The sequence below is a fragment of the Nyctereutes procyonoides genome, unplaced genomic scaffold (assembly GCF_905146905.1).
Source record: "Nyctereutes procyonoides isolate TBG_1078 unplaced genomic scaffold, NYPRO_anot_genome, whole genome shotgun sequence".
Lineage (NCBI taxonomy): Eukaryota > Metazoa > Chordata > Mammalia > Carnivora > Canidae > Nyctereutes > Nyctereutes procyonoides.
Genome location: NW_026575031.1, coordinates 7910407 through 7937121, shown reverse-complemented (window position 1 = coordinate 7937121; position 26715 = coordinate 7910407). Strand labels below are relative to the sequence as shown.

Genomic DNA, 26715 nt, shown 5'->3' with positions numbered 1-26715 from the left:
AAGCCATTTGGAATGGAGTTTTGAGGCAGATAGATGGGGAAAAAAACACAATTCTATTCTATTGTGATAGAATTTGTATAGGTGATTCCAGCTATTATTATTGCTTTGAGGCCTGTGGCATGCCACTAAACCTTAAGAGATTCGTACCCTCCAGACTAAGCAGTCACTGAGTCTTTTTTTTTTTTTTTTCTTAAGTAGACTCCATGCTGCGCATGGAGCCCAACTCGGGGCCGAACTTGAACCTGACATCAAGAGCAGATGCTTAACCAGTCTCCAAGAGTCATTGAGACTCGAAGATGTGAAAGGCCATGTAATAATAGCTGGGTATAATACGTCATTGAGGCTGCAAATGCATGAAGAAGTGGATGACTTAATAACAAGCAGTAAACATATATCCCACTTTTAGTCCTTTTCTGTATTTAAAAAGGCAGAGAGTCAAGAACAAAAATGGAATCCTACCTGGAGTGGGAAGTGGCCAAGGTAACACTTGAGAGCACACTCCAGAGCACATAGTGCTGGTCCCTAGGTGAATACATCATATGTCCAGGCAGCAACAGAGCAAACATGCATTTGATAGCACAGACATAAACCTGAGTAAGGGAAACACGGTTTGGGATTTCAAACTTGAAGTGGACTGAGTTATATAAAATTCTTATAAAGCGCATAGACAAAATTGACCCAAGTTATTTTAACCACAAGTATTTATTGATGGATCAAAGAATACAATTTAAATGGAACAATAAGGCACAACTGTGGAATAAAACAGTTTGCTATACAGCCAAAAGGAGGAAAAAGCCATTATCTTAGGAACTTTAAATATGTAAAAGTCCAGGAGTCTCTGAAGTACCTCTCTAACAGATCAGTGTCAGAAAGTTATTCCCTTTTATGCATTTCCTATATTACATCACTTGATGACAAAGTCAGACTAATACTTCATCAAGAATTTCTCAGTCATTTATACTTGAGTCATCCAGCCTGGTCACTCCTGATTCCAATTCTTCCCAATCCCTTTTGCAGTGTCTTGTTTTTAAGCAATTCCCTTCCTAAAGTAGTGTGTATACATCTTGGATAGCCTTCCAAAGCAAGGAAACAACCAAGCAAGCAAGCAAGCAAGCAATGAGTCAGAGAAAATCAGCCAAGAGCAGATATATAGGCGAAGAGACTCCCAAAGACAGATGACAGCAGCTTAATTCACTGAGGTCTATACTAAGTTGGATAGGCAAAGAAGTTGGTGTGGCAAAGAAGGGTCTGTGTTGCCACCTCAGGTTGTGCCACTGGTGCCAGACTCCTTGCTTCTAATAGATTACTAGCGGTTTACAAGAGGCGCTAGGAGGTCAATGTAACCAGGCAGATTATGATAATAATACATTCAATGCTTTGGACCTCTTTTAGGAGCTGACTATGGCTTCCAGCATTAACATTTGCCAGGTGTAAAATTTATTGAGGATTTTGTGCAAAACTTCAAGACACGGAGGACAATCTTTAAATCTCTTGGACTGGGATAAATTAGGCACTTTCATTAACACTGCTCATCCTATTTGGAAATGTGAAGTGAAAAATGTACCAGGGCACATAACACTGAGGCATAAACCATGCTGCAGAAGTAGGGATACACCAGGCTTTTAAAGTACACAGGCTCCTTCAAAAAGCCATGAAAAAAGCCCTCAGCTTATTGTCAGGGCAGCCATTCTGGTGGTGATGGTATCACAAAACTAAGCAAACCTGCAGGCATATGGCTATTTTCTGGAGTCAACACTGTACTAACAAGAGTAGCCATGTGTTATGTATGTTGAGAATCAGAGGCCAGAGTTAGAGTGACCTGGGCAAGTCACCTAGAAGTCTTGGCTCTACACCTCTCACCAAGGCCACCACCTTTCAACAGGAACATTTTCAACCAACAGCCTTTTGATGACAGAGCAGAGTGCAGGGGACCAAGAGATGATCTTTCTTCTAAGAGAAATGTTGGTTACAGAAAAGCTCCTGGAGAGGCAACATCCCAGAGACCCATTTAAGAATAAAGGTAGACAAAAACTGCCAGACAACTGCACTATCATGCCAAGTCAGAAATACATTTAACAGGTGTAGCTTCGGGTGCCAAGTAGAACAGAGTGACTAGAGCTTAATAAAAAGCAGGGAGACTTAAGAACTAAGAGAATGGTAAGTTGGGTGAAAGAGAAGAAGCAAAGGACATATAAAAAGGATGAAGGAGCATGCCAAAGCCCGGCTGGAGGGAAGGCAGCATGGCTGTAGTCTACATCCAGTGAAAGAGCTTTGCTGGTTGGTTCTTGGCATGGATTCCTTCTCTCACTTTCTCAGACTGGATGGACATGTGGCCTTCAGCAGCGAACCAGGGGAGATACTTAGAAATGGAGATAACTGGTGACTGATACTGAACAGAAATAGACTGGTGTACCATTCTTTAATGCCCTGTTTATACACCAAAGGCAGGTTTGTGTTGACAGAACATATTTGGGGTTGTCATGCAACAGCAGTAGTACTTTGGAAGAAGGGGAATGATGGGGTGGAGATGGGGCTAGTGGATAGGAGGACCCTCAAGTTCCAGTTCTTAAATACTAGAAAGCAGGGAACAGTTTGGTCTCAGTCCTTCAGTGAAGAAATCGGATGCTCATTTTCTGTTCTACGTCTACTTTCTCCAAAACCTGGAGGGGGTGGGGGGGGATGAAAAACACAATTTTGGTGATGAAGGTCAAAACAGGAGCTACTGTCTCAAATTCTTATCTCAATGTTTTTCTGCCTCCCTCCTGAAAATTCTCTGCAGAATTTTCAAACTTCTTCATATTTTCAAACCAAGAGGTGACTGACTGACCTTAACAAATTCTGTGAAAGATATGGCGCTGTCTCCATCCTGATCAGCCTCCTGGATGGTCCTGTCTGCAATGCTGCCCAGCTGCTCATCTGAGATATTTACTCCGACCATCATACGTAGCACCTAGAGGACCAAAAACCAAGAGTTACAGGAGATTTGGGGGCCAGGGGGTCTCTTTTACTAAGATAAAAGAAAAAGCCCACTCCCACCCTCTTTTCTTTTGATTTGTCCTCAAATATGACAGCCAGAGTGGGAACGCTTGTCTTCTCATCTAAGCCATTCTAGACAATGATAATAAGCAGAAGTCTCTGGCAAGGTCACTGGATAGGAAGGCAAAGCTTCACTGGGGGGTGAGTCCTTTGGATTTTCTCTTCCCATTCTTTCTGTCTGGAATATAGAGATGATGCTTTGGTGGTATAGCAGCCATTCTGGGACTGTGAGGTGAAAGTCCTCTGTGTTAAACACACCAGAGCAAGAATACAGAAGCCTGTTCCTGGACATCACGTAGGTTCTGTATCAATCAAGATAATCTAGCCCCAGATTTCTTGTTGCATGAGGCAAGTCAGTTTGGTAGGGCTTTCTAGGAATCCCACATGAATGCACTCCTCTCTGAAGCAGCGCATTTACCCAGCTATCCCTAAAGTATATCCAAGAAACATAAAGATCTTTGAAGAGTTAAATATAAAACCCTTCTTTTTAGAAAAATAACAAGCACATTTAAAGGGCTTTAGTAAAGAAGATTGAACACTGTTTCACCAAATTTGCTCCAAAAATAACAATGAACCCCTCCCCCCAATTCAGCTAACATCTTTAGGCTGTAAACATAACTTTGAAAATTGCTACTTTAGGGCAGCCCGGGTGGCTCAGCGGTTTAGCGCCAACCTTCAGCCCAGGTGTGATCCTGGAGACCCAGAATCGAGTCCCATGTCAGGTTCCCTGCATGGAGCCTATTTCTCCCTCTGCCTCTGTCTCTCTCTGTGTGTCTTTCATGAATAAATAAATAAGAGTAATAAAAAAAAAAAAGGAAAATTGCTACTTTAAACAAAATAAGCAACTGTAGTGGTACAACCTCTTAGTATGAAATGGGGGACAGGGTGCTTTTGTGATGCCTTCCATCACTGTAGTCAGTCACCTCTGGCTTCAGAGGTAAGAGCTAAGCTTTCCCATTGAAAGACTTTGTGGCCCATCTGTTCATAGGCCTCCTTTTCCTCACTCCTTTACATCCTTCTCCAATCTCATGACACAGATTTTTGAAAAGTAATTACAGGATTTTCTGAAAAGAAAAAAAGCTGAAATACTAATTTGCATCAATACTGGTTTTTCTTTTCACAAAATATTTTTTTAAGATTTTATTTATTTCGGGGATCCCTGGGTGGCACAGCGGTTTGGCGCCTGCCTTTGGCCCAGGGCGCGATCCTGGAGACCCGGGATCGAGTCCCGCGTCCGGCTCCCGGTGCATGGAGCCTGCTTCTCCCTCTGCCTGTGTCTCTGCCTCTCTCTCTCTCTGTGTGTGACTATCATAAATAAATAAATAAATAAATAAATAAATAAATAAATAAATAAATAAATAAATAAATAAATAAATAAGATTTAAAAAATCTTTAAAAAAATTTAAAAAAAAGATTTTATTTATTTCATGAGAAAGAGAGAGAGAGTGAGTCAGGGAAAGGAGAAGCAGGCTCCCTGCAGGGAGCCTGATGCCAGACTCAATCCTGGGATCACAACCTGAGCCAAAGACAGATGCTCAACCACTGAGCTACCCAGGTGCCCCTCACAAAATGATTCTTGAAAATTGGAAGTTGTACATTTGGAGGTACAAAGATAGACAAATTGAAAGATCAATAAGGAGGCAATCTGGGGCACCCGGGTGGCACAGTCAGTTAAGTGTCTGACTCTTGGTTTTGGCTCTGGTCATGATTTCATGGCCCTGAGATGGAGCCCTCTCTTGGGCTCTGTGCTCAGCAGGGAGTCTGCTTGAGGATTTCTCTTTCTTGCCTTCTCCCCCTCCCCCATTCACACAAGTTCACAAGCTCTTTTTTCCCCTCTTTTTCTCAAAACAACAACAAAAATATTAAAAAGAAAGGCAGTCTTGGCAAAAATAATGAACAGCCAAGCCATTTGCCATCTTCTGATTGTGTATGGCTGACTAGACAAGTCCATCTTCAAATAGCAGCTTCTTCAGGTCTCAGTCCAATTATTCTCTGAAGAGTTTTATTTTTACAATTAGAGAACTGAGCATGTGTGCCCTGTGGGGAGAGGAATGGTGTTGTCTGAAGAATCACTCATTCAATCTGTTAATGAGGACAATAGGGCCTAGAAGTGGCTTGATCCAGGTCATAGTAACCAGTGGTTCTCACTGTCTGCCAGGCCTCTGCACCCAGTCAGTATTCCAGAGCCATTCAGGGTTCTAGTTGGAAATTCATTAGCAAATAGGACTTCTATTATTACTACTTTTTTTTTTAAGATTTATTTATTTATTAGAGAAAAAGAGAGAGAGAATGAGCAGAGGGAGAGGCAGAGAATCCTGAGCAGACTTCCTGATGAGCACAGAGCCAGACATGGGGCTTGATCCCACAAACCCAAGATCATGACCTAAGGTGAAATCAAGAGTTGGATGCTCAACTGACTGAGCAAGGCACCCCTGTCATAACACTTGCTAATATCTGGTAAGGTTTGTTGTACATTCCTTACATCAGTGTAAGAAAGCTCCCTTCTATCTGTTTTTCTAAGACTTTTTTTTTAAGAAATATGGAATGCTTCACAAATTTGAGTGTCATCTTTGTGCAGGGGCCACGTTAATGTTCTCTACATCATTCTAATTGTACTCTATATGCTGCCAAAGCAAGTACTTGCTAAGACATTTTTTAAAAATCATGAATGGAGGGGATCCCTGGGTGGCTCAGCGGTTTAGTGCCTGCCTTTGGCCCAGGGCGCGATCCTGGAGTCCCGGGATTGAGTCCCACGTCGGGCTCCCGGTGCATGGAGCCTGCTTCTCCCTCCTCCTGTGTCTCTGCCTCTCTCTCTCTCTCTGTCTATCATAAATCAATCAATCAATCAATCAATCTTTAGAAAAAATCATGAATGGAGGGATGGCTAGGTGGCTCAGTGGTTGAGCGTCTGCCTTTGGCTCGGGGCGTGAACCCTGGGTCCTGGGATCAAGTCCCACACTGGGCTTCCTGCACGGGGCCTGCTTCTCCCTCTGCTTATGTCTCTGCCTCTTTCTTTCTCTGTGTGTATCATAAATAAATAAATCTTTAAAAAAAATAACCATGAATGGATGATGAATTTTATCTAATGCTTTTATTCTGTGGAAAAGACAACTCAATTTTTCTACTTTAATCTGTTAATGTGGCAAAATATATTGATTGATTTTCTAATTTTATTTTTTAAAAAAGATTTTATTTATTCATGAGAGACACAGAGAGAGAGGCAGAGATATAGGCAGAGGGAGAAGCAGGGTCCCTGTGGGGAGCCTGATATGGGACTCGATCCCAGGACCCTGGGACCATGACCTGAGTCAAAGACAGAAGCTCAATTGCTGAGCTACCCAGGGGTCCTTGATTTTCTAATTTTAAAGCAACTTTGAATTCCTGAAATAAACCCACTTTGGCTAAAGTCCAGCATCCTTTGTATAACTGCTGGACTTAATGTATCAGTATTTTGTTTAGCATTTTTACATCTATGTGAATGAAAGAAATTGCACTGTAATGTCCTTATGCAGTCTTTACAAGGTTTTCACATCAAAGTTACGCTAGTCTCATAGAGTAGAGCAACTATCATCTATTGCAGCATAATTGATATATACAATAAACTATACATATTTAAAATGTGCAATCTGTCACGTTTTGACATATGTAGACACACATAAAACCACCACCACAATCAAGAATAATGTACATATCAAGCATCCCCCAAAATCCCCCCAAATCCCCAGGGCTTTTTATTTAAAAATCACACTAGGAATAGCCACTTAACCTTCCCTTAGGATAAACTCACCATGAACTTTTAAACATCCACTGAATACTTAAGGACTGTATATCTCCAAATATTTTAGACATGGCAGTGCCTAGAAAGGTGAACTTTGTTTTCTTCTCACGTTGGTAAGATCTTCATATCCTCTTTCTGCTAGGATAAAACTAGCTCTTTGACATGATAGTCCACGAACATATTTGTCCTAAAGTCATTTTGAGCCTGAGGAACACTCTAGTGGCACTGACTGGCACTCTGGCCATATATATGATCTCTCTACTCCTTGCCTCTCCTTTTTTTTTTTTTTTTTTTTTGCCTCTGGCTTTTAAAAATCCTAACAAAAATCAATCTACCACTCCAAAAAATCTTTCTGGCAGCCAGATTTGGGCCAGCGGATGAAAGCATTCAACTATAGAGGGACTACCTCTGTCTTTTTTCCTCAGAACTTAGCCCATATATAGCAATTTTCAATAAAGTATTTCTTCTCAGTGAAGAAAAAGATATCCCCAACTCAAAAGCAAAGAACAACAACAAAAAATGCAAAGAACACTAGCACTGACCTGCAGACTGTTTTGAATTTTGCTCAGACACAGAAATATAGGAATACTTTAGGCTGGTCCTTAATCTGGCCAAGTAATCCTCAGCTTGGGAGACTCCTCAAAACACTGAATGAATTCAGATTTCCTTTGGGGTGAGTGGAACCCACTTTACTTTTTAGGTGTATCTTGAAATAGAGAAATCTCCCCAGGAAATTCCTGAATGTATTAGCTTCCTAGGGTCCTCCAGACTCATAAATATTAAAGAAAAGAAAAAAAAAAAAAAAGAGAAAGTGGGGGAGAGAAGAAAAAGAAAAGGAATGGAAAGAAAAGGAAAAGGAAGAAAGGAAGTGGAGAAGGGAAGAGGAGGGCAATGCTAAGAGGATGAAATGCTAGTCACTGCTAGTGGGAGGACAAGAGCAACAAAGGACAGTGAGGAGTCGGCTCAGCGTACATCGGCCTGGCAACAATTCCTTGACTCTTATGTCAAGCCCAGGGACAGACAGGACAGAAGCATTTACCTAACTATCACCAGAATTACCTGGACATCAATAAACTTGATAAAGCAATAGTTGAACTATCTGAATTAGACCATCTCGCATAGTTTAGCTCTTCCAGTCAGCACCTAAGAGACATTTAGTTGGCTTTTAAATAGCAAAGACATCTGGCTTGGAGAACTCAATGAGCCATTTCACGTTTCCAGCCATTTCACTGGACTGTGCACCAGCATGTGTTAAATAAATGCTTACTGAAAGAACAATTTCCGCTCAAAAGAACAAGCAAACAGAGCCCAAACAAGTTGTACACATGCATGGCAGCTCTCCCACCTACCTGTAACAGTTCATCACGGGAAATCTTGTCATCTTTATCCAAGTCATAGAGTCGAAAAGCAACTGGTAGGGGAAAATGAGAAGTTACTGGAAATTAGTAGTGTTTTGCCCTTTCTCAAGGAAGTAAATATGTAAAGACACCAGACAGAAAACTGACAACAAATAGTTTTTCAAGAACAACTGACATGACTTCTGGATCTTTTAAAGACATTATGACATTTAAGAAATTGAAATGTATCTCATAACTGATGGCATCTTAACCTTGATAAAATACGACCCCTCTTAAGGCAAATTAGAAAGCTTAATAAAAAGAAAAAATTAAATGTACTTTTTCTTACCTTAGAATGTTTACACTTACAAATCTGTAAGTGGTTCTATTTTTTTTTTTTTAAGATTTTTTTTTTTTAATTTTTATTTATTTATGATAGTCAGAGAGAGAGAGAGGCAGAGACACAGGCTGAGGGAGAAGCAGGCTCCATGCACCGGGAGCCCGACGTGGGATTCGATCCCGGGTCTCCAGGATCACGCCCTGGGCCAAAGGCAGGCGCCAAACCGCTGCGCCACCCAGGGATCCCTCTATTTTTTTTTTTTAAGATTTATTTATTTACTGATGAGAGACACACAGAGAGAGGCAGAGACCTGGCAGAGGGCAGTAGGCTCCCCGTAGGGAGCCGGATGTGGGACACGATCCTGGATCCTGGGATCATGCACTGAACCAAAGGCAGACTCCCAACTGCTGAGCCACCCAGATGTCCCTGTAAGTGGTTCTATAACATGAGGTCATCTCACCAAACCCATCAAGTCTATTTCATACCGTTCAGAGGGAGGCAAGAATAGGAGCCATGGAAGCAAAGGAGCTGCTGACTATACAAAATACTGCTCTTGGAAAATGGCCACTTTTGGCAAATTTGTGCCAAGTTTCAAATAACTTGGAGCCCTGAAAATAAAGAACTTCAATTTCAAATAAAAATGCTAAGAATTTGATGGTCTCCTGGCCTTATCATGTTTCTCTCTCTTTAATAATATGTAAGTCTTCTAGAAACTAGGATATATGAAAGAATTCAGAAAAGCAAAAATCATTCAGACAGTGCCATGTTGCTGAAGAGCTACCATGTGAAGAGTGTGTGGCAGTTATGCCTTTCTGGTTCAAGTAACATTTGAACATGTTCTGAAAAGATAAATCTGCTATTGGGTGGCATCCTAGGTAGAGCTCACACTAGGCCCAAAGGCATTAGAACATGGTGAACATCTCAGTGTTTAAACATCATCCCTCCTCCACCTCCTATCCTTGCCAAAAAAGGAGTCCACTAAAAATTGGAAGTAAAAATTTTAGAAAAATTTAACTTCTTTGCTGTGAGATACATATCAGAATTCTAGAGGGGGAAGGGCACCTCGCTGACTCAGTCCGTATAGCACGCAACTCTCGATCTTGGATTTGTAACTTCAAGCCCCACACTGGATATAGATTACTTAAATAAATAAATTTCAAAAAAATTCTAGAGGAGGGAATTACTGGGAGACTTTCTCTAATGCTTGTTTTCTTTAATTTGGTTAGTTAACTTTATCAAATTTGAGAATTTATATGCTTAGGAGGTTTAGATTGCAAAGAAAAGAAGACCAGGGGCAGCCTGGGTGGCTTAGCAGTTTAGCGCGGCCTTCAGCCCAGGGCATGATCCTGGAGACCTGGATCAAGTCCCACTTGGGCTTCCTGCATGGAGCCTGCTTCGCCCTCTACCTGTGTCTCTGCCTCTCTCTCTGTGTCTCTCATGAATAAATAAAAATCTCAAAAAAAAAAAAAAAAGACCAGGATCATTAGTATTCCTAAAGGAATATGTGTTTATTTTTTGATAGTTTTTTTTTTTTAGATTTATTTATTTATGATAGACATAGAGAGAGAGAAAGAGGCAGAGACACAGGCAGAGGGAGAAGCAGGCTCCATGCCGGGAGCCCGACGTGGGACTCAATCCCGGGACTCTGGGATGGTGCCCAGGGCCAAAGGCAGGCGCGAAACCGCTGAGCCACCCAGGGATCCCCGGAATTTGTGTTTAATATATTCCCCAGAGTGAACAGACACACACATACCCGTATATGTTGTTAAGTTTAAAATACATAAAATGTGTTATCTACTAAGCACTCTTAAGGATGATTTTAGAATGGAAATCTGTTTGCTATGTAACCCACAAATAACGGTTTCTGAATTTTTTTAAACTATTTTATTTTTTAAAAAGTAATCACACCCAATGTGGGACTTGAACTCATGACCTCAAGATCAAGAGTAGCACGCTCTACCAACTGAGCTAGCCAGGCGTTCTGGTTGCTGAATTTTTTAATCAGCTGTTATAAACATATCCCTTCTGTCAAGGTACTTACAGAAGCCTGAACTGCTCATTTTTTTTTAAAGATTTTATTTATTTATTCATGAGAGACACACACAGAGAGAGAGGCAGAGACACAGGCAGAGGGAGAAGCAGACTCCATGCAGGGAGCCTGATGTGGGACCCAGGTCTCCAGGATCAGGCCCTGGGCTGAAGGCGGCACTAAACCACTGAGCCATCCAGGCTGCCCTAAATTTTTTTTAGATTTATTTATTTATTTGAGAGAGAGAGAGAGAGAGAGAACGCACAAATGTGGGAGCAGGATGAAGGGCAAAGGGAAAGAGAGAATCTCAAGCAGACTCCTCACTGAGAGCAGAGCCTGACATGGGGCTCAATCTCAGGACCCTAAGATCATGGCCTAAACTGAAATCAAGAGTCAGGTGTTTAACTGACTGAGCCATCCAGGTGCTCCCTTAACTGCTAGTTCTTAAAACTCAGCTGCCAAGGACTAAATGTTTGTATCCTCCCAAAATTCTTATGTTGGAACTCTGAATCCCCACTGTGATGCTATTAAGGGATGAGGCCTTTGGGAGATAATTAGGGTTTGATCAGGTCATGAGGATGTGGCCTTCATGATGGAATTAATGCCCTTATTAAAACTAGAGACAGAAAATCTCTCTTCTTCGCTGTTTCCACCTTCCTCCCCATGTGAGGATACAGCAAGGAAAGGGGGGCTCCTCTGGGTAAAGCAGGAAGACCCCCACGAAGAACCTGACTGTGCTGGCAACCTGTTCTCAGACTTCCAGTCTCCAGAAATGTGAGAAATGTCTGTTGTTTAAGTCACTCAGTCTATAGTGTTCTGTTACAGCAGCCTGAGCAGAGGAAGACATTGGCAGAGATGTAAAAGCAGAGATTACCTGATAAGACCTTTGAGAAAAAAACCACAGCATTAGTTGTTGTTTCTTAACTGACTTGGATTCCTATCAGGCAGTTCTGGCCCTAAACCAGCAAAGACATTTTTGCCAAGATAACAAATGCTCAAACGACTGAGCCATTTGTTAACATTTCTGTCTTTCCTCTTCTCATCTCTCTTTTGTCTCCCCATTCTTTGGTCCTATGATTTGGACTCTCCTAATCCAGAGCTGTCTTCTTGCTTTAAATGCTTTCTGGTGCTCACGATTCTCAAATGTGCAACTCCAGCTTAGACCTCTCCTCTGAGCTCCTGACACTGATGTCAAAGCGATATGGTACACTGCTTAAGACTCTGGCTCTGCTTAATTCTGGCTCTGAGGGTTACTACCTATGGAAACGTGAACAAATTATTTGACCTCTTCATGCCTCATACACCCAAAAGGTGTAATCAAAATGAGGATAACAGAATCCACCACATAAGGTTGTGAGGACTAATGAGTTGATACATGAAAGACACTTGAAACAGTGCTGGGCACACAGTAAGAGTTCAATAAATGTCATCTACCTTCCATTACCTTTCTATCCTCCTTTCAAACCACTCACTACTTTCTTGGTTATGCTTTGTTTTCTGAACATTCCAAGTATTTATTTACCCCCATTGTTCCCTGTGCCTAGAGCTCTCTTCTGTTCTTCTCATGTTCTGCTCTGTTTAGCTCAGAGAGGCTTTCACTCAAGAATTCTTCTAATGCAGCGGCATTCCCTATCACTTTCAATTTTTTTTTTAAACTTATTTATTTAAGATAGTCACAGAGAGCGAGAGAGAGAGGCAGAGACACAGGCAGAGGGAAAAGCAGGCTCCATGCACCGGGAGCCTGATATGGGATTCGATCCCGGGTCTCCAGGATCGCGCCCTGGACCAAAGGCAGGCGCCAAACCGCTGCACCACTCAGGGATCCCTCCCTATCACTTTCTCATCACACCTTATTCGTTTCCTTCACAGACCTTGCCACGATCATAAACGTTGTTTCTTCATCTTTTTTCTTCTTCTTCTTTTTTAAAGTAGGCTCCATGCCCAGAGTGGGGCCCAACACAAGGCTTGAACTCATGACACCGAGATCTAGACCTGAGCTGAGATCAAGAGTCGGACACTTAATTAAGCCAACCAGGCACCCCATCTATATTTTTCCATGTGGTCTGTCTCCCTTATTAGATCGTAAGCTCTATGAAAGCAAAGACCTTATCTGATTTATGAATCATTGTATCATGGGACTAAATTAGTGCCTGGCATACAGGAGGAGTTGCTCAAACATTTGCTTAATGAAAGACCAATGAATGATCTCAGTCAAATCTTTACCTTTTAGACACTGATTCTTCTTTAAAAAACAAAAAACAAAACTGTGGTGAAATATACATAAAATTTACCATTTTGACTCTTTTACAATGTACAGTTAAAGTACTTTCACACTGTTGTGTAAACACCACCACCACCACCCATCTCCAGAACTTTTTCATCTTCCCCATGAAACTCTGACCCATTAAACAAGAACTCCCCATTTTCCCCCATCTTTAGTCTCTGACAACTTTCTGTGAATTTGTGCTACTCTAGGAACCTCATATAAGAAGAATCAAACAGGGGCAGACCAGGTGGCTCAGCGGTTTAGCACTGCCTTCAGCCCAGGGCGTGATCCTGGAGTCCTGGGATCGAGTCCCACCGTCGGGCTCCCTGCATGGAGCCTGCTTCTCCCTCTGCCTATGTCTCTGCCTCTCTCTATGTGTCTCTCATGAATAAATAAATAAAATCTTAAAAAAAAAAAAAGAATCAAACAATATCTATCCTTTTGTCTGGCTTGTTATTTTTTTTTTAAGCCTGAGTAGGTTCATCCCCATGTAGCATGTGGCAGAATCTCCTTTTTCGAGACCAAATAAGTCTCACTGTCTGTATGTAACACACTTTTTGTATCCTTTCATCTTTCTTTCTTTTTTTTAAAGATTTTATTTATTTGAGAGAGTGACAGAGCAAGCATGAACAAGGTGGTGAGGGGATGGGCAGAGGGGGAGGGAGAAGCAGACTCCCCTCTGAGCAGGGAGCTGATGCGGGGCTTGATTCCCAGGACCCTGGGATCATGACCTGAGCTGAAGGTAGATGCTTCACCACCTAAGCCACCCAGGCGCCCCCTCCTTTCATCTTTCAATGGACATTTGAGTTGCTTCCACCTTTTAGCTATCGCAAATATATTGCTCACGGTTTCTTCTTGGCTACTCTCCCTAACTCCACTTTACAATATTTCCTCATCATTCAAATATAAGAGCTCCATGCAGGCTCCTTATTTCCCACATCATTCATTATGTGTTGTAAAAAACTTCAGGGGTGCCTTGGTGGTTCATTTAGCGAAGCATCAGCCTTCGGCTCAGGTCATGGTCCTACAGTCATGGGATTGGGCCCTGAATGAAGTTTCCTGCTCAGTAGAGAGTCTACGCCCCCCTGCTCATGCTCTCACTGTCTCAAATAAATTAAAAGTCTTTTAAAAAAAACCCACAAAACTCCAATCATCTAAGACAATTAGAATATCAACAGGGAAGTTTATAGATCTCTCCCTTATTTACCACACATACCCTGGACCACTGTAAGGTTGGGTTGTACCTTTCATGTAAGACATAACCTCACTGATCTGAAAAGGAGAGCAATTCAGAACAATTCCTTAAAGACAAACACATCAGTAGTACTATGTGTGCTTGGGCCTGTGCCTACATAGGTACAGTTAAGCCTTGGTGGTTGTCCTTGACATTCTTTCACTGGAGCATAAAAAAAGAAATAGAACCGAATGTGCTGTCAGAGTTCCTATTCTATGTAAAAGATGGATCATAATCAAATTTGGTTCTAGAAACTCATATTTTTAAGTAGGTAAATGTGGAAGGTAAATGTGTCTTAATGGCAAATATGTTGCTAGATATACAATGTTCAATTGCTCTTAGTTTACACCAAGAGGTGCCATCTTGCTTGATTCTTTAGCTCAGTAGCAAATTCAGAGAAAACCGATATACAAACAGAAGTAGAGACACAAGACTCCTCCATGGCTTTGGTTTCACTGATCTAATCACATGAACATGATCCCAAAAGATAGAGTGCATGAGAATTCTAATTGGTTTTCAGCTTCCTGTGAAGTTGGTCTGAAATTCAAGACTAAAGTAATGGAAAAACTATGTATAACCTTCACAATACTTTGCTATTATTTTATCTTATTCTGAAGTTTGCCATTTCTAGGGGCACCTGGCTAGCTCAGCTGGTAGAGCATGCAACTCTTGATCTCTGGATTATGAGTTCAAGCCCCATATTGGGCATGGAGCCTACTTAAAAAAAATAAGAAGGAAGGAAGAAAGAAGTAAGGAAGGAAAAGAAACGAAGTTTGCCATTTCTGTGTCATTCTGTGCCTTCCTTCCTTCCTAAACAGACTCTCATCCACAGCTATCTCTCTCCCATTAGATGTGAACAGGGAAACATACAGCCTAGTTGCTGATGAAAGCCATCATGTGACCACAAGGAGCCATGCCTTTGGATGAAGCAGATCATAAGGATGGCAGAGCAGAGCAACAGAAACAAACACAATAAACTCTGACATCTGCCTCACCTGATTTGTGTTTGTTTGTTTTTAAAGATTTTATTTATTCATTCGTGAGAGACACATAAAGAGAGGCAGAGACATAGACTGAGGGAGAAGCAGGCCCCCTGGCAGGGAGCCTGATGCAGGACTCGCCCAGATCCCAGGGTCACGCCCGGGGCCAAAGGCAGACAGTCATTAAGCCACCCTGGCGTCCCTGTCTCACCTGATTTGTAAAGTGCGATAATATGCTTTCTTATTGTTGAATCCAGATGAGTCAGCTAAAGGTATATCCTAACAGATATACAAAGTAACTATGAAATCTGTTTGGAATATTTTCTTCAAGGTCAGTGTGAATTAAGGCACACAGACCACAGCAATTTATAAAGGAAATGAATTACAAAGAAAGGACTCTAATCCATATATTGCATAAAATATCTGGATCAAGACATGGGAATACAAAGCTGAAGAAGTAGAATTTTTTTAACTGCTTGGTAATTTGAAAGGTCTATAATGCAGAATTTTTAAAAAACCACAAGGGGTCCAATTTGTTTTACCTACTAGTTTTTCTTTTTTTTTTCTATTGGGGTAAAATACACATTGACGTTGTTGTACCATCATCCATCCCATAACTCACTTCATCTTGCAAAACTGACTCTATACCTATTAAATTACTCCCCATTCTCTCCTTCCCCTATCCTCAGCAATCATCATTATATATTTAGTTGATTTTGACTACCTCTAAGTACCCATATCAGTGGACTCATACACTATTTGTCTTTTTGTGACTGGAATCATGATCTCAAGGTTCATCTGTGTGTGGATTATTGAAATTTCCTTCCTTTTTAAGTCTGAATAATATTCAATTCTATGTATATACCACAGTTTTGCTTATCCACTCATTTATGGATGGATAAGGAGTTGCTTTCTCTTTTAGCTATGGTGAATAACGCTGCTAAGAATGTGGCTATAGCCACATCTTTTCAAGACCTTGCTCTCAATTCTTCTGAATACATAACCAGAAGTGGAAGTCTGAATTATATGGTAGTTCCATTTTTAGTTTTTTTTTTAAAGATTTACTTATTTATTTATTTATGATAGACAGACAGAGAGAGAGAGAGAGAGAGAGAGAGAGAGAGAGAGAGAGGCAGAGACACAGGAGGAGGGAGAAGCAGGCTCCATGCCGGGAGCCCGACGTGGGACTGGATCCCGGGACTCCAGGATCGCACCCTGGGCCAAAGGCAGGTAGGTGGTGCTCAACCGCTGAGCGACCCAGGGAGCCCCCATTTTTAGTTTTTTGAGGAACCACCGCACTGTTTTCCACAGGGTTATACCACTTTACATTTCCACCAACAATGCACAAGGGTTCCAATTTCTCTACATCTTTTTAAAAGATTTTTATATATTTATTTACAGAGAGTGAGAAAGATCACAAAGGGAGAGGGAGAAGGAAGACAAAACTGACTGAGCCACCTAAGTACCCCCAATTTCTCTAGATCCTTAACACCTGTTATTTTGTGTTATTTTGTTTATTTTTGATAATAGCCATCATAACAAGTATAAGGTAGTCTTCATTTGCGTTACCCTAATAATTACTGTTTACCATCTTTTTTTTTTTTCTTAAAGATTTTATTTATTTATTCATGAGAGACACAGAGAGAGGCAGAGACACAGGCAGAGGGAGAAGCAGGCTCCATGCAGGGAGCCTGATGTGAGACTCGATCCTGGGACTCTGGGACCAAGCCCTGGGCCAAAGGCAGCTGCTCAACTGCTGAGCCACCCAGGCATCCTAAGCATCTGACTCTTGATTTTGGCTCAGGTCATGATCTCAGGGTTGGGGGATCAAGCCCCACTTCAGCTCCACAGGGCTCCTCCTCCTGCTTGCACATCCCCCATCTCTCTATCTCTAAAATAAATAATTAAAATCTTTTAAAAAAAAAAATTTTCTTTCTGGGGTACTTGGGTAGGGGGAGCTCAGTCCCTTAAACTCTCAACTCTTGATTTTGGCTCAGGTCATGATCTTAGGGTCCTGAGATAGGACCTCAGAATGAGCTCTATGCTCAGCAGGGAGTTTGCTTGGCGATTCTCTCCCTCTCTCTCTGCCCCTCCCCATGCTGGAGGATGCAAGTGTGCCTGCATTCTCTCTGTCTCTCCAATCAATCAATCAATCAATCAATCACAAAGAAGCACTTCTACTCTGTCACAAAGTTGCCTTAATTTTTTTGTCAATTGAATTTCAATATAATTGGTTTTCTTCATAGTCCTATGCATTTGATTTTATGCTTTCAAAAATATTCTGAGATGGGGTCAGTATGATTCAACAGACTGCCAAAGGAATTCATGACTTAAAAAAAGTAGAATCTCCCCACCCCCAAAAGTAGAGCCCATGCTAGGCAGGGAATTCAGGTAATAGGTATGTGTTAAGTCTAATGACCTTTAAAGTCTTCTTTAATCCTGGATTAGAAAAGCAAGCATAGTTTCATTCTGCGCTTTCATAAGAGCACAGAATGTCTCTTTACTGTCTTCTCCTTAACCAACTCACTTGATTCACGGATTCTCTCCCTCCGTGATTTGCAAATCATTCCAAATGATGTGATGGCACACAACTTGTAACTAATAGGCAACACCTGAGTCTACTCTACCAGCTGAGTTGTATGCTGACCAAGAGCCAAGTGTATACACTGCCCTAAAACTGTGCTATTTGTACTTTTTTTAAAAAAAAAAACTATATAATTAATAAAAAGCAAAACATGTATGTGAAAAGTTATTGTTTCTGTGAAAATTAGACAAATTAGGGACACCTGGGTGGCTCAGCAGTTGAGCACTTGCCTTTGGCCCACGGCGTGATCCTGGAGTCCCGGGATCAAGTCCCACATTGGGCTCCCTGCATGGAGCCTGTTTTTCTCTCTGCCTCTCTTTCTCTGTGTGTCTCTCATGAATAAATAAATTTTTTAAAAAAATTAGACAAATTACTTCTGAAAGACTCAAAATTAAGTTACTGGAAAAAATGTGTTAACATAAATATGGCAGAACAAGTTTAAGAGATGGAGGAAAAATGTAAACAACAGAAAAATTCTATTTTTGGAATGCTTTACAAGTATCTTTAAGCTCTTTTTCCACTTAAAAGAAACTGTAACCAGAAATCTTAGACATTATAGATGTGCTCTATACAAAAACATCACATGACTCCCATCAGCAGACTTTTATGAAAATAAACCAAAAAAACTCTTAGTCCCACACTGTACAAAAGATTGTACAGTGAATGTGTTCTTAAATATTTTAAGGTAAAATAAAATGTTAAACCATATATCCTCTTCTGTGATTCTATGTTATAGCTGGCTTTTTCAATTATTATTAAATTCCTGGTCTGACAATAATGAATAAGAAAATTTCTATTATGCTAATGTCAGAATCAGGCAAACATGTACTAAACAAATGCTGAAACTCTGAAAACATTGAGACTCAGATTTTGTATCAAATGGTATTTAGTCTTGAAAGAAGAAATTAGAATCCATTAACATAAAGTATTCAATACATTTGAGAACTATCAGTGTTCTATTTTCTTCTACATTATTTTCTTTGTACTTAGTTTTCTGCTCTTCATTAAGGTATCTGATATTGTGGTAAAGAAGAGCAATATTTTACTGTTTGGGTTCAAAAATCTTCCCTGTCCTATATAACAAAACTTATTTCAGCGCTGAAACTCTTTACCTAAAATATCAAGAGAGGAGTAAAGTCATAGCCCCATAACCAGGGAAATCTGAGGATGTGGCCCAAGTTAAAAGTTTAAGTCTTGGGGCATCTGGGTCTGGGGATTGAGTCCCACATCGGGCTCCCTGCAAGGAGCCTGCTTCTCCCTCTACTTATGTCTCTGCCTCTCTGTGTCTCTCACAAATAAATAAATAAAATCTTAAAAAAAAACAGCTTTTTATTTTTCTTTAAGTCATCCAATAAAAACTTGATGGGTCCCATTTATTCTGTGGCTTCAAAGATTTCTCTGTACATCACTGTGCACTCTTGTAAGAGAAGCCTGGGTTCAATCAATGTAATACATTTCCATTTCAACTTGTGTTGAATGAAAAGAGAAGTTCAATTTCAATTTCTGGAAAAGTGTTATAAGGGATTGAGCAATCTCATAGAGAAATCAACAAGGGCAAAGGGAAATCTAACAAATAGCCAAGGAAAGGAGGCAAGAGGCAGGGGGACAAAAGTTAAATATTGCACTAAGCCAGCTGTCTACTCCTACTTAACTCCTATCCAGTATCCATCAAATTCTAAAATAGGCTGAGCATGGCCATTCTTCCTTGTGATGGGGCTAGGTCTTATTCACTGTTGTTGCTCTAGGACTCACTACACTGCTTGGTGCATGGTAAGCATTCTCTGAATTTTAAAGATAATATTAGCTGCTAAGTTCTTACTCCTGGGCACTATTTCAAGCATTTGACATATTTTAACTAATTTAATCATCACAACATCCTTATGTGAAACCCCTTAACTTCCCATTTTACAGAAGAGGAAACCAAGGCCCAAAGATTTTAAATAATCTGCCCCAAGTCACATGACGAAAAAGCGGCAGAGCTGGAAATCAAACCCAGTCAGTGTAATTCCACAGTCTTGAGCTCTTCATCACTATGCTCTTGTAAATGCTCGCTCAATGAAGGAATAAGTAAATAAATGATTTGTAAGGAATGAAAGCAAATATTTTAAGCCAGAAAACTTTATCTCCTTACAGTGCAGTTTGTTGCTTCGGCTATTGAGTGGCTCTGGTCCATTCACATCTTTGCTTTTTTCATTATCCTCAATGGGTCGAAAATGAGCCAAAGTTCTCATGAATCCACGGAAGTTTACCTGGTCCTCTCTGATTGGGAAACAGAATAAAAAGAACACCATCTCAATCGGGGTGATTCTTAACTCAATAATATACGGGCAACAGTTTAGCTAGAGTGGCCTGAAAGTCCATTTAATGACATCTTTCCCCATATGCACGATTCTTCAGGGCTCATAAAATACCTTTGTTAAGTGTCACCCCAACCTTGTGGGGCAGGTATTATTTTTCCCACATTATAAATGATTAACCAGACTTAGAGAGGTTAACAGAACTCAACACAGTCACCTACTAAAGTTCCTTATAGCTCTTTTTCCCAAAAAGGATTTCAAAGTAGCACCAGGTATGTTACAGGCAAGCCAGGACTTGAATTCACTGCTCCAAACTCTAGGGAGCAGTAAATTAGCTATGTCAACCCAATGACTCCTCAGCCTCAGCCACCAATCATGTTTCCCCTGCAGTCACATACGCCTAGTGATATGTTAAGGTCAAAGTATCCTATGGAAATGCAGCTTTTAAATAAATAGTTTATTTATAATAATAGTTTATATTTATTGCTTTTATAACAAAAATACATTTTTGGAAATTTAGGGGAAGTAGAAAAATAACACTCTTAGCTCTATCAATTACAATTATTGTTAACATATTTTTTTCCATTTATTTTTCTAAGCTTTTTGGATAACTGTGAACATACTGCATATACAATTTTCTATCCTGCTTTTTAAAACTTTTAAGCATGTCTCCAATCAATATAAACACTTTGAAATATTTTAAATGTCTGCAAAATAATTGTGTTACTTATGATATTATTATCCCCTCATAATTGGATAGATCTTTTTCCCATTTCTCATGATCATAATATTTAGGAGACTTATGTATAAAGCTTTTCTGGTACTTAAGACTAGAGGAAATCTTTCTTTCTTTCTTTTTTTTAGAGGAAATCTTTCTACCATGCCACAATCAGTAAACCTATGAGAAATAATTCTAAAACTTGAATGAACAACATTCTTTAGTATTAAAAAAGAATATCCCACATGACATAGTTCTTTATTTATGGCAGTCATGGAAAGAATAGGTTGCCTGGTTAAGTAAATCCCAGTTTTTCCTTGCCTCACTGAATAGTTGAGGTATGTCAGGTCTCTTAAATGCCAGGCAGACACACAGATCAGACTTTCTAAGGGTAGAGTTCAAAAGCTAGGTCATGAGCCCACTGTACTCAAAGGAATGACTGTTAGTTTCTCAAGTTAGCTATATTGCTAATGTAGCAGTAGGTCTAAGGAATAATGTGGAATGAGATTTAAGTCATATGCCAGAACAACATATTAATGAGTACAAATATTACTGATATACGTCTCTGAGTAAAAGGGAACAAAATGCCAATACTTCACTTTCAAATCTCATTTTAAAAAATTCCACTTGCACAACTTTAGATAAAGAAACAAAAAACCTAGAAATGGAATATCTGTATCTTATTACAGCAGGGAACAGAAGGGCAGCTTGCTAAGAGTTTAGTGGTGCAGCCCTGTGTGGGCTTCCTCATGTACACTTGCCTAGTGTCCTTAGCAGAACATTGCACAGGACAGCAAGCGATACTGTAATCAAAAAGCTTCCCACAAACTGCTTTTTCTAATAACCAATGGTTACTATGGAACTCGGAAAAAAATGTTGGCAAAAAGACTCTATTGGGTTTACTTTTCATTGCAAAAGGTTTGGACACAAACCATAGTTGTGAAAGTTATCTCTGGACAGGGTCAATGCTTTGCATGGGTTAAGGAGGAAGTAGAAAAAAACTCAAGAATTCAGCATAAAAACCACACCTGAAACAAACAGGGTAGTTTATGGAGAGAAAAATGAAGATGGGCAAGAGATTCCTCATGGTCAACATGAATGCGAAGACAGCAAGTGTCAGTTTGATTCGATTCCTGTCTTCACATAAACTAGCTGCTGCTACTCTTCTCGCTCTGTCACTCAGCTTTACTGAATGCCCAACTTTTCAATTTGCAAATTCCTTTGTTCTCAGTTCAGAGTTCTTAAATTTCCTCTCCATTTTATCTGATAATATCCTCACTGACACTTAGTGTCATTATTAAAAAATTGGCAACCACTGAACTTTTTAAAGTCCTTTGGGTCATACAGATAAGTCTTGAGGAACCAGGAAGAAGTTGTTAAAGAGATTACTTAATATAATATAATAAGCTTTATTCAGAAAAAGGTACCTAATCAAATCAATAAATATTTACTCAGTAATCTAAAGTCAGTGTATTAGGTACTGAAACATATCAGGGGATCCCTGGGTGGCTCGGCAGTTTGGCGCCTGCCTTTGGCCCGGGGCGTGGTCCTGGGGTCCCGGGATCGAGTCCCGCGTTGGGTTCCCAGCGTGGAGCCTGCTTCTCCCTCCTCCTGTGTCTCTGCCTCTCTCTCTATATATATGTCTCTCATGAATAAATAAATAAGTTTAAAAAAAAAAAAAAGCTTAGTTCTACATTACACAAACCCAAATCTATTCAACAAACTGTGTGTGTGGTAGAGAGGACTATATCCTTAGCCAATGTTGTAAAAGAAAAATAAAGGTTGTGGAAATGTTCCACATTCAAGGAAGCCAAAGAGACATGAAACTGACCCAGACTGGATCCTATACTGGATGAGAGGAAAATGACATAAAGGAGATTAAAATTGGAATATGATTGATATCAGGACGCCTTGGTGGCTCAGTGGGTTGAGCGTCTGCCTTCAGCTCAGGTCATGATCCCAGGGTTCTAGGATGGAGCCCCATGTTAAGCTCCCTGCTCAGTGGGGAGCCTGTTTCTCCCTTACCCTCTGCCTGCCACTCCCCTCTGTTCATGCTCTCTCTCTCAAATAAATAAATAAAATATTAAAAAAAAAAAATCTCCGGGACACCCGGGTGGCTCAGCAGTTTAGGCCCTGCCTTTGACTCAGGACATGATTCTGGAGTCCCAGGATCAAGTCCCATGTCACATTCCCTGCATGGAGCCTGCCTCTCCCTCTGCTTGTGTCTCTGCCTCTCTCTCTCTCTCTCTCTGTGTGTGTCTCTCATGAATAAATAAAAATCTTAGAAAAAAAAGATCTCAAAGACTTTATGTTAAAAAGAATGTAATGTATTAGTAATTTAAAATATTGATTATATATATATATTTTTAATATTTATTTACTCATGAGAGACACAGAGAGAGGCAGAGACATAGGCAGTGGGAGAAGCAGGCTCCATGCACAAAGCCCGATGTGGAACTCGGTCCCAGGATCACACCCTGAGCCAAATGCAGCCACTCAACCTCTGAGCCACCCAGGTGTCCCAAAATATTGATTATATATTAAATGATATTTTAAATATATTGGAAAAATAAAATATATATTAACGAAGTTAATTTAACTTGTTTATTTTTTACTTTTATGTGGGTACTAGAAAATTTATAATTATATATGTGACTTGACTATATTTTCATTGACTTGAATGGAGAGACAGACAGCATAAGCCATTGAGGCAAAATGTTAATGATATAACAATAGATGTGTCTGGGTAAAAGACATACAGGAGTTCTTTGTATTATTTTCAGTTTTAGCAACTTTTCTAGAAATTGGAAATTATTTCCAAATAAAAGTTTAAAAAATTTTTAGTTTTACATAAGGGTAAACAGAGATTAAGGACAGAATTTTGAGGGCAGCCCAGGTGGCTCAGCGGTTTAGCGCCGCCTTCAGACCAGGGCGTGATCCTAGAGACCGGGGTCGAGTTCCATGTCGGGCTCCCTGCATGGAGCCTGCTTCTTCCCCTGCCTTTGTCTCTGCCTTTCTCTCTCTGTGTCTCTCATGAATAAATAAATAAAATCTTTAAAAAAAAAAAAAAAGGACAACATTTTGAAAATAGGCTCATATACCTATTTGAAGAGATATTCTATATATGATCAAGTTAAGGATGCTCAATATAATCAGTAGGCTCATGATCTAAAATGACCCAACCAATGACATTATTCCAGACTTGCCTCAGAAAGGAAGCCAACAACTCACAGACTCACCCCTCTGGAAAGAAGGCATTAATGATCCGGTCCCCCAATGGGTTGATGGCAAGTTCCGGAATTCGCTGGAAATCTTCCCGGCTGCCAAAAAAACACCTTGAGTTAAAAAAATACTGGCCCTTAGCATGTACTCATTCAGTCATGCAAGAGTACAATCTAGCAAGAATATTACCTCATGGAATTTACTTCTGTGGCAAATTACACCAAATAACTGCAAAGAATAGCACTTTAGTAGGTGCCAAGTGTTTCTTGTACCAACTCAGGAGTGGAAGAAGCCAGATTTGACTGTGCTACATTCCAGGGAATTCGGCACACAAGTTACTTCAATAAAACAACTGACAAGCAAATACTGAGCAGTCCCTGTAAATCATTCTTTGAACATTACCATTTTGTACTTAGTTATTAAGTTTTAAGAGTGAACACCAATGCAAACCACAGAGCTTATGTATGGTTAGCAAATATCCTGTACCCCTGTAAGACCTACAACAACTATGAATTCCAAGGAATTCTTAGGCAGTGTCCAAGGAAATAATAAAGTGTGACAATTTCCATATTTCCATGCTCTGAATATGGCTTTTTCTCCAATGTCTTCTACAGACTCAGAGCTAGAGAAGTATTTAAGCCTGGAACCTTGCAAGAGCAGTCATCCTCTCTCAACTTGTAAGTTATGCTGAAATGAATATTATTAGCTGCCATTCACTGTATACACATCACGTGGCACTCTGTTTATACACATTATCTAATTTCTTCAAGCCAACATTTTATCTGTACCTTTTGAGTTGAGGAAACTGAGAGTGAGATAAAGTACAGAAGCTAGTAAGTGGCAGAACTATGGTTTAAATCTAAATTTAAGTCAAAGGTCATGTTCTTTTTTTCTAAAACAAAACAAAACAAAAAACACAAAACACTTCTGAGGCACCTGGCTATCTCAGTCAGTGGAGTGTGACTCTTGATCTTAGGGTTATGAGTTTGAGCTCTATGTTGGGTGTAGAGATTACTTAAAAATAAAATTTGGGGCATCTGGGTGGCTCAGTGGTTGAGCGTCTGCCTTTGGCTCAGGGCATGATCCCAGGGTCCTGCATCAGGCTCCCTACAGGGAGCCTGCTTCTCCCTCTGCTTCTCCCTAAGCCTATGTCTCTGCCTCTCTCACAAATAAATAATTTTTTAAAAATCTTAATAAATAAAATAAAAAAAAACCCAAACCACTCTTCTTGGGGTGCCTGGGTGGCTTAGTTGGTTAAGCATCCGACTTCAGTTCAGGTCATGATCCCGGGGTCTTGGGATCCAGCTGCATCAGATTCTGCACTTAGTGGGGAGTCCATTTGAAATTCTCTCCCTCTGCTCCTCCTTTGCTCATGCATGCTCTCTCTCTCTCATATAAATAAAATCTTTTTTTTTTAAGATTTTATTTATTTATTTATTTATTCATGAGAGACACAGTGAGAAAGAGAGGCAGAGACACAGGCAGAGGGAGAAGCAGGCTCCATGCAGGGAGCCCAACATGGGACTTGATCCCCGGTCTCCAGAATCAGGCCCTGGGCTGAAGGTGGCACTAAACCGCTTAGCCACCAGGGCTGCCCAAAGAAAATTTTTATTTTTTGTTTTATTTTATAATCCCCACTGTGCAGGGAGCTTGACTCCGCTAGATCCTAGGGCCCTGGGATTATGACCTGAGGCAAAGGCAGATTCTCAGCCAACTGAGCCACCCATACACCTTAATAAATAAATCTTTAAAACCAGACAGACACACATGCACATACTTCTTTCCCATATTAAACTTCCTCAAAGGTACTCTCCCAAAAATGTTCAGTAAGTATTTTCTAAAAACACCTTAGTTGATATTTTGTGCCAAGAATATAAAGCTATTATATATCTGTGCTGTATTCCTCAAAAAAATGAAAGTCATGAAGGGCATAGAAAGGCAGAGGATTGTTTCAGATCATATGGGGCTAAAGAGACATACAAAACCAAACTCAATGCACAATCTAGACTAGGAAAAACATTGCTACAAAGGGCGTTACTGAGCCAAGAGGTAAAAACAGAATACAGGCCGTACAGAATAATGGGATTATATAATAGTACTATATCAATAGTACTATGTACTAGTACAATGCTAATTTTTTTTAAGATTTTATTTATTTATTCATGACAGAGAGAGAGAAAGAGAGACAGACAGGCTCCGTGCAGGAAGCCCAACGTGGGACTCGATCTTGGGTCTCCAGGATCACACCCCAGGCTGAAGGCGGCACCAAACCGCTGGGCCACCAGGGCTGCCCAAAACACTAAATTTCTTGACTTTGACACAACAATGTCACACTGAAGTATGTGGCAAAATATTAACAATTGGTAAATCTGGATTTCAGGTATGTGGACTTTCTTTGTATTCTTCTTGGAATTTTTCTTTAAATTTGAAATTATTTCCAGACAAAAAAGAAAAAAGGAGAAAAATAAAAATAAAATTCAAATAAACCTGATTCTTGCCTTCAAGACCTTTACTAACAGAAGAGAGAACATTTATTTCTCTGTCCCCTTTGTACTAAATGCTAATGAAGGGGATCCCTGGGTGGCTCAGTGGTTCAGCACCTGCCTTTGGCCCAGGACTTGATCCTGGAGTCCCGGGATCAGTCCCGCATCAGGCTCCCTGCATGGAGCCTGCTTCTCCCTCTGCCTGTGTCTCTGCCTTTCTTTCTTGCTGTGTCTCTCATGAATAAATAAATAAAATCTTTAAAAAAATTAACAAATGCTAATGAAATTGTTCCTATTTTTATCCAGAAGCCTTTAATATTAATACTCTGTTTCTCTTAGAATGGTTTAACATTTAGATGGTCCTGAATTAATTCAAGAAGCTCATCTCCAGCACATCTGGTAGTGACACGT

The 26715-nt window shown here is 40.3% G+C and overlaps 1 protein-coding gene and 1 non-coding gene across 2 annotated transcripts in view; both read right to left on the bottom strand.

Moving 5' to 3' along the window:
- Positions 1-683: 683 nt before the first annotated feature.
- CHP1 (calcineurin like EF-hand protein 1) overlaps positions 684-26715 on the bottom strand; it is a 45406-nt gene continuing 19374 nt past the window's right edge. Inside the window, exons 3-7 of the mRNA XM_055316603.1 lie at positions 23839-23919; positions 19716-19843; positions 8164-8225; positions 2828-2950; positions 684-2660 (exon numbers count right to left, since the gene is read on the bottom strand). Of these exons, the coding sequence (XP_055172578.1) occupies positions 2607-2660; positions 2828-2950; positions 8164-8225; positions 19716-19843; positions 23839-23919 (448 nt within the window). The 3' untranslated portion in view covers positions 684-2606. The remainder of the gene's footprint in view (positions 2661-2827; positions 2951-8163; positions 8226-19715; positions 19844-23838; positions 23920-26715) is intronic.
- LOC129504285 (U6 spliceosomal RNA) lies at positions 5570-5672 on the bottom strand. Its single transcript, XR_008663325.1, has one exon. It is a non-coding gene; the product is annotated as a U6 spliceosomal RNA (small nuclear RNA).